Here is an 8634-nt window from a genome sequence, read left to right as displayed (position 1 = left end):
CCATGTTTTAACCGCTTCTTGATGTTATTTGATCTTTAAAATGCCCAACATGGTTTAATTATTGGTTTTATGACTAATTGAGTTATGTGTGGTGAATTAGGGTGTTTGGAGTGCAAAAATATGAAGAAAAGGTGCTCTAGCTAGAGGAAGAGGGGTTGAATGCGTCGCATCCAATCTAGAAAAAAAATCATATTTCGTGCACCCTTAGCAGTGAAGTCGGCCCATAGCATCCGCCTTAGCATCCGCACCTGGGCAAAGCTGAGATGGAGGAACAAAGGGTGGATGCGAAGCATCCACCCTGGCATGCGAAGCTGAGAAGTGGAGGATGAGGTGGATGCGACGCATCCACCCTAGCATCAATACCTGAAGCTGATTTGGATTAGAAATAGGAGAACTTTGGCCCACGACTTTTGTACACAATATATAAGCCAAAACGCCTCTTTTAGGGTATCTAACATATTGGGAAGGGGGAAAAAGCCACGACAAAGCTGTAGAGGCCGGAATTCATCAAGTTTCATCTTTCTCCCACCAAACTTAGTAATCTTTATGTTTCTTTCTATGATTTGTTGTTTGGCTACCATGTCTATGTGGAGCTAAACTTCACGTTCTAGGGTTGTGGTTCTTTCATGACTATTGTTATTCTGATATTGATTTTGCCTTCTTGATTTATCATATTGGTTTATTTATTCAATCTTACGCTTAATTATTTAATTGCTTGATCACCAATTGAATACTATCTACGAATCCAGAATTGAACTCGAAAGTGGGAATTCTAGATTGCATATAGGATTGAGTAGAGCAAGTTCTTGAACTCGGGCATCGGGGAACGGATTCGTGGTTAGGATAGACATATACCTAATTTTCTTGCTTGGTTGATTTACAGGAATTATAAATGCGTTCTTGTTGATTCTAACTCCATAGACATATAGGCGTTAGGTTAGCTTGAATAGGCGAGTAAGAATTCGACAGATTCTTATGAGCAATAATAACCCTGTCAACCAATAAGTTAGATAAATTAGTCGGTCAATTCAATTGAAGAATACAATAGGATTGTTAGATAGCCCATAACCCTAGATCGTTTTCATTACATTGATATCATAAAAATCTGCTCTTTCTTTGTTCAAAGTTTATTATTTATATTTTTTTATTTAATTAGTTTAGAATAAAATATTTTTAGGTTTAATTCTTGTTTAGATAATTAGGATAGTCTAATTTAGTTAATAGTTAATCATAAGTCCTCGTGGGTTCGACATCCGACTTTTAGTAACTTTATTACTTGACGACCGTGTATACTTGCGTGAGTGTGTTTGGTCGTAACAAGTTTTTGGCGCCGTTGCCGGGGACTTAGAAATTAGCTATTTTTCTAGATTAGACATTTTTTTTTATCTATTCATTTTTTTTAGTTTAGTTAGTATTTGTTATTTATTTTAATATGGCATCTTGGAATAAAAATTATTCGAATGATGGTTATTCTTATTTTGATGATCCTTGTCCATATTGTGGAGGACCCCACTGGTGAAAAAATTGTCAGAATATTTTCGGGACCGATTTGTGCGCACAATCTCAATCCTTTGAGTGGAATATTTTTAATATGTATGGTGGTCAAGATGGCCATTGGGATGGTTGTCCTAATCCTGTTCATCCTTCTCTGAGCCCTTATTATGATCTTTCTAATGATGTTTCTGAGTTTGATAGGGGCAATGAAGTGCAGGATATGGAACCTGATGCATATATTAGGGATATTCTGAGGCAAGTAGCAGAGCAACAGGATGAACTCAAAAAAGATATGAAAAGAATGAGGGCAGCAATCACAAGAATGAAGGCCAATATGGAAGAATTGAATGAAGAGAGCGAGTACCAGCAAGAAGATAATTTTGAAAAAGTGGAGATTTTGAGCCATATGTCGCTGGTGGAACAATCCGAAAGATTAGAAATATATGAGGCTCAACGTGAGGAAATTACAAATGAGATGAGATACTTTATAGAAGGAAGAGCCGAATTGGGATAAGAGATCGATAAACTTGGCACTACTATTCACGACTTAGAGACTCAATTGAATACAAAGGTTGATGCGTCTAACGCCCAATAAAACAGTAATGAGTTGTGTAAAGCTGAAAATGAACTTATACGCCAAATTGAGGAGCTAAAAGTGGAGAGCCAATCACTCAAGCATATTTTTGTTGATGATGCCCATGTTGAGAAAAGTATACTAGAGCCATGTGAGGAAGTAGATAATGTTATATTTGAAGATTCTTGTGTATGTAAATATGAGGATATAAAGAGTAATACAATTCTAGAGTTAGGGCGTATTGGTCCTCATTCCATTTATTTTTCCACATTGTGTTTAGATAGTAAGATAGTAATCAAGCCATCTGAGCCTATGGGGGAGTCAAAGAGTGAGGATGAGAGTGCTTGTATTCTTGAATTTGTCATGCCAAAAAGCAAAAAATACATTCCTCATCTAAAGGCCGAGAAGTGTAGAGTGAAAAATTTATTACTTGGTCTGGTTATCGTTATAGCCCCACCACTGGAGCATAGCCGCAGACTGGATGCCATGTTAGGGGCTCAATTCATAAGTTCGAGGTGGAGGCAAAAAGCAGTTCACGTCGTGCCACGACATTAAATCAGGCGCTTGTTAGGAGGCAACCCAGCTTTACTGCTTTTTTTATTTTTGTTTACTTTTTATTTTATTTTATTTTTATTATTTTTTAGTATTTATTTTTGTTTTGTAGGATTATGAGCATAGGAAGCAAAGCCATTAGAAGAGTGCAAAAGCGAGCTAGATGGTGAGGACTAAGTGTGGGGTGCCCACACAAAGGACGATTTCTGGGGGAAGTCTGAGTACCTCGTGAGCCGCTATTGTTTCGGCCTTTGGCCTACCAGGGAGTCTCGTTTACCCTCTTAGTATTTATAGTGTGCATTGAGGACATTGCAAAATTTTAAGTGTGGGGTGAGGAGATCGTTTGGATGAGTTTCTGTGCTATTTTAGTTTAGTTGTAGTACTCATTCTTAAGTGTAGTAGCTTTTGTGAAGAAAAAAAAAGAAAAATTAGAAAAATTGGACTTTTCCCAACGATTGATCTCCTAGACAGTTTTCTTGAGGGATTAAAGTCTAAACAAAAATCAAAAAATATGTCTTTTAGCTTTCTTTAGGTAATAATAATCCCCTGTGATTTTTCTTTGCGCCTCGGTTCTTTTCCATGGGTGTAGTTTGAACCGGGTAGTTTTTTTTTTCCGAGTAGATTAGGAATTTAGGAAATTAAAGGAGCAAGAATGATAAACCTAGGCGCCCTTGATGATGCCTTGTTAAATTGGATAGCATGTTTTGTGGCACCTATGTCTCGTTTACATGACTTATGTTCACCTTGTGCTTAATGCTTAATATCTTGTTGCTCCGTGAATACTTACATTGTTTGAGAGTCGGAATGTGATCATCCTTAGTGAGTCATGTGCCATGTGTGGTGAGGTTTTTGTGTTGTCCATGTATTGTACTTGTGTCTAGAACTTGCCCGGTATGTGAGTTGAAGTGAAATTTGAGGTGATGCTTGGTTTGAAAAATAATTTTAGGCTTTCTTTGATCTTTTTGAGCTTATTGCTTATCATTAAAAAAAAAAATTATCCCTAGTTAACCATTTTGAGCCTATTGACTTTTATTTGGTACCCACATTACAAGCCTATACCCTTTTTATTCTTAATTGATATTGTTTTGATCCTTTTACCTCTTAAAGAACTTTAATTGTTAGATGGGCGCTAAAAGAAGTAAGAAGGGACTAAGTGTGGGGTGACTTTTGAGTGGAACCAATGAAAGGAAGAAAGGTGCACTTGTTTTGTAAAATACTACACTAGCGAAAATTGAAAAAAAAGAAAAAAAAGAAAAAAAAAGAAGGAAAAATAGAAATGAATAAATTGTTGTCTTGTTCTTGCTAGTGGGTATGAACTAAAGTAGTGCTTAAAGAAAAAGGACTGTTTTGGGGGTGATATTGTTTGTGAAATTGAAGTGGTGTTGAAGAAAATTCGCTTAAAGTAATTTTGTGATGTATTAAAGTGCTTAGGAGGGTGAGTCACTATTCCTTAAATATATCCTACCCGTCCCTTAGCCCACATTACAACCATGAAAAAGTCCTAATTGATTTTAGATCGAGCGAGCTTACATTAGTAGAGATTTACATTAAGGGCAAGCCTATGGTACCAATTGCATGCATGTGACTTCTTTGTGAGAGTGAGCGATTTTCTTTGATATATGTGAGTCATTAAAATATATTTGATCATGAGATTCGAATGTGTGGATTGAACTCGCTCTCTTGTTCTTGTTGTGAGGGCACATGGTTTCACGAGGGATAGGTAACGTTATTAGACTTCTCTATGATGTTGGGTGTTCAAGCCATGAGTGCATAGTGACATTGAGTCGGTTTTTGAGGTTAGGATTGTTGTGAGCATGTTGTCTTTGTTCGAATATTTTTAAAGAATGGCATAAGTAAAGGGAAGTGTATGTGATGCATATTCTAGAGCCTAATTGTTGCAAATAACCATGATCATATGTGTAGTGTGCTTTGAATGATAAGAGCTTAATTTTGTTTCGTCTACTATAGTGATGGTTTGTTCGAGGACGAACAAAGGTTTAAGTGTGGGGTGGTAATGTTGGGCATATTTCGATATATGTTGATGTTACTTTACCCATGTTTTAACCGCTTCTTGATGTTATTTGATCTTTAAAATATCCAACATGGTTTAATTATTGGTTTTATGACTAATTGAGTTGTGTGTGGTGAATTAGGGTGTTCGGAGTGCAAAAATATAAAAAAGGGTGCTCTAGCTAGAGGAAGAGGGGTTGAATGCGTCGCATCCAATCTAGAAAAAAAATTATATTTCGTGCACCCTTAGCAGTGAAGTCGGCCCATAACATCCGCCTTAGCATCCGCACCTGGGCAAAGCTGAGATGGAGGAACAAAGGGTGGATGCGAAGCATCCACCCTAGCATGCGAAGTTGAGAAGTGGAGGATGAGGTGGATGCGACGCATCCACCCTAGCATCAATCCCTGAAGCTGATTTGGATTAGAAATAGTTGAACTTTGGCCCACGACTTTTGTACGTAATATATAAGCCAAAAACGCCTCTTTTAGGGCATCTAACATATTGGGAAGGGAGAAAAAGCCACGACAAAGCTGTGGAGGCCGGAATTCATCAAGTTTCATCTTTCTCCCACCAAACTTAGTAATCTTTATGTTTCTTTCTATGATTTGTTGTTTGGCTACCATGTCTATGTGGAGCTAAACTTCACGTTCTAGGGTTGTGGTTCTTTCATGACTATTGTTATTCTGATATTGATTTTGCCTTCTTGATTTATCATATTGGTTTATTTATTCAATCTTGCGCTTAATTATTTAATTGCTTGATCACCAATTGTATACTATCTACGAATCCAGAATTGAACTCGAAAGTGGGAATTCTACATTGCATATAGGATTGAGTAGAGCAAGTTCTTGAACTCGGGCATCGGGGAACGGATTCGTGGTTAGGATAGACATATACCTAATTGCCTTGCTTGGTTGATTTACAGGAATTATAAATGCGTTCTTGTTGATTCTAACTCCATAGACATATAGGCGTTAGGTTAGCTTGAATAGGCGAGTAAGAACTCGACAGATTCTTATGAGCAATATTAACCCTGTCAACCAATAAGCTAGATAAATTAGCAGGTCAATTCAATTGAAGAATACAATAGGATTGTTAGATAGCCCATAACCCTAGATCGTTTTCATTACATTGATATCATAAAAATCTGCTCTTTCTTTGTTCAAAGTTTATTATTTATATTTTTTTATTTAATTAGTTTAGAATAAAATATTTTTAGGTTTAATTCTTGTTTAGATAATTAGGATAGTCTAATTTAGTTAATAGTTAATCATAAGTTCTCGTGGGTTCGACATCCGACTTTTAGTTACTTTATTACTTGACGACCGCGTATACTTGCGTGAGTGTGTTTGATCGCAACAGGTGATGTGCTACATTTTTCTACATTTTAAAATTAGAGACCAATGAATAAAAGAAAGAAGAAGAACCAAAGAAAAGAAATCTAGCAGCCAAGAAAGACCAATTGGGACTTTCGGTTCCCAGTCAAATAAAAACTCCTGCTCTCTCATATTCCAACCGATTTGCAAAGATTTCTTTGAACTTTTTAACTTAATATTTGAATGGTCTTCATTCTCGAAATGGTATGGTCATGCACTATAAAGCTTAACCAAGTAAGAAACTGGACAATAGAACTCAACACATCGCAGGGACTCAGAGAACAACTTGTTAAGTCATTATTTCTTGAATCTTGTCATCAAAGATGGCCAGCAACAGCAGTTCAGTCGCTACATCAGCCAAAAGGTATTCAGTGATCAACTAGAACTCAATTATTTCTTTTAATTATTCTTCTTTCAAGCCCCTGTCTGTGAAAAAAAAACAGCATAATTTAAATAACTATTCCCTCGGCCCTTCGCAAAAAGAATGATATTATTTTCTTATTAGTCCATAAAAAAAGAATGATATTTTTTTATGTTTGAAAATAAATTAATTTGAAGTTCTCATTTTATCCTTAATGGTAAGTTTTTATAGCCACACAACTGCTATATCATATTTAAGACCATAAGTTTCAAACGTTTTATAGAATTATAGCCACATAAATATTACACTCTATGTTCCAATTTATGTGAACCTGTTTGAGTAGGCACGGATTTTAAAAAAAAAAAGACTTTTTGAATTTGTGGTCCTAAACAAGTCAAAAAGGGGTTCAGAGTATTTGTGTGGTTATAAAAGCTTCTTATCAAGGGTGGAATTGAAAGTTTAAGCTAAATTGTTTTCAAATTTAGAAAGGGGTCATTCTTTTTAGAACGAGCCAAAAATAAAATAGGTTCACATAAACTAGAACGGATCTCCGCTTTTTATGTCATATTATGTCAGTCAAATTAAACCACATAAATTGAAACGGTGGATATAAAGTTCAATCCCTTTTCCTGATATTCTCTGCTTTTTTCCTTTCCTTTTCTCATTTGGTTTTGCCATTTTAACATTGCAGACTAGAAGGTAAAGTAGCAGTCATCACTGGAGGTGCAAGTGGAATTGGTGCTACCACAGCTAAGTTTTTCGTCAAAAATGGTGCCAAGGTTGTAATTCTTGATGTCCAAGACGATCTTGGCCATTCACTCTGCAACGAAATCGGCTCAGACCACATATCGTACGTCCATTGCGATGTTACCAACGAAATACAAGTCGAGAAGGCAATAGACTTTGCAGTCTCAAAATATGGTAAGCTCGACATCATGTACAACAATGCAGGCATAACGGGAAGCATAGATCCAAGAATTACCACCACAGACTACGAAAACTTGAAAAAAGTATTTGATATCAACGTGTTTGGCGCCTTCCTCGGCGCTAAACATGCAGCCCGCGTTATGATCCCGGCCAAAACAGGCTGCATTCTCTTCACTGCGAGTGTGACAGCCGTTGTAGCAGGGATGTCACCACACACTTACGCTTCATCTAAGCACGCTGTAATTGGACTAGCCAACAATTTGTGCGCCGAATTGGGACAATATGGGATTAGAGTAAATTGCATTACACCATCTGTGGTAGCTACTCCAATGGTGTCTAAATTTGTTGGGGGAATTGATCAGAGTAAGGTGGATGAGGCAGTTATGAAATCGGCTAATCTGAAGGAAGCAAAGTTAGAGGTTGAGGATGTTGCAGCAGCTGCAGTTTATTTGGCAAGTGATGAGTCTAAGTATGTGAGTGGATTGAACCTAATGATTGATGGAGGTTATAGCAAAACTAATCCACTTTTTGCTATGTGTATAAGAGAGGTCCTCAGTGGCTTTTGAGCACAATATTGGTACTAGCTCGTTTTTTCCCTTAAAATGTACGAGAGTTTTTATCCTAGTCCTTTGGCGGTTGAGGATTTGCATTTTTTACAACTAGAAATCTATCTCTTTCCAAATAAAAATAGAGATCTTTGTATGTGATATAATTACATTTTTTGTTTTTCGAATAAATCATCACGGAGGTCATTTTGTTAACTTGAATAAAATAGACAATGTTTATCCGTAAAACGATACAGTTGAATTTGTTACATGGTTTATAGACTAATTTGATCCCAAATGTTAAGGAAATAAAATTAAAAGTAAGACTTAGCAATTGTAATTGAAGAAGAAAGCAAGCATGGCTCCGAGCCCAATGTCCCCGAGAACGGAAATGAAAGCAATTTAAAAGAATTAACAAAGTTGTCTAATTCAGCGGGGAAATGAAATATAGCATAAGTTTTGTCAAATATTTCATGTGTTGCAATGATTGTTGAGCCTGCTATTTATAACTATACCTAGGGAAACAAGATCTTAGGATCAAGCTTCACTTAAATGATCATAAAGGAGTCATTGATGAATATGTAACGGCAGGCCATGAATTCAAATATTCTTTGCAATGGTCGCCCATTTAATGTTAGAGAATATTCTTCATTGAATGTTATCTGATAGCAAATATTCGATCTGCTTCCGTTGACCATGCTCCCTTTGCGATTTATCCGATAACAACTACAGTTGTTGTTACCGGTACTGGTTGTTACTTGATTCACCATTTACCTATCTTCAGTTTCACGTGT

At 36.5% G+C, this 8634-nt stretch overlaps 1 protein-coding gene across 1 annotated transcript; it reads left to right on the top strand.

The window, feature by feature from the left end:
- Positions 1-6202: 6202 nt before the first annotated feature.
- LOC107789671 (short chain aldehyde dehydrogenase 1) lies at positions 6203-8032 on the top strand. Its single transcript, XM_016611529.2, has 2 exons — positions 6203-6371; positions 7060-8032. Exons 1-2 carry the CDS (start codon positions 6331-6333, stop codon positions 7859-7861), a joined length of 843 nt encoding a protein of 280 aa, XP_016467015.1. The 5' UTR covers positions 6203-6330; the 3' UTR covers positions 7862-8032.
- The last annotated feature ends 602 nt before the right edge of the window (positions 8033-8634 follow it).

The sequence above is a fragment of the Nicotiana tabacum genome, chromosome 9, assembly GCF_000715075.1.
Source record: "Nicotiana tabacum cultivar K326 chromosome 9, ASM71507v2, whole genome shotgun sequence".
NCBI lineage: Eukaryota > Viridiplantae > Streptophyta > Magnoliopsida > Solanales > Solanaceae > Nicotiana > Nicotiana tabacum.
The sequence above is the reverse complement of the archived record's forward strand: the minus strand, read 5'-3'. Positions and strand labels throughout refer to the sequence as shown.

What these genes read in the sequence shown, in the direction of transcription:
- LOC107789671 (XM_016611529.2), top strand. Translation starts at nt 6,331, where the DNA reads ATGGCCAGCAACAGCAGTTCAGTCGCTACATCAGCCAAAAG. An exon ending in GTCGCTACATCAGCCAAAAG is followed by an intron (nt 6,372 to 7,059) that starts GTATTCAGTGAT and finishes TTAACATTGCAG; the next exon opens with ACTAGAAGGTAAAGTAGCAG.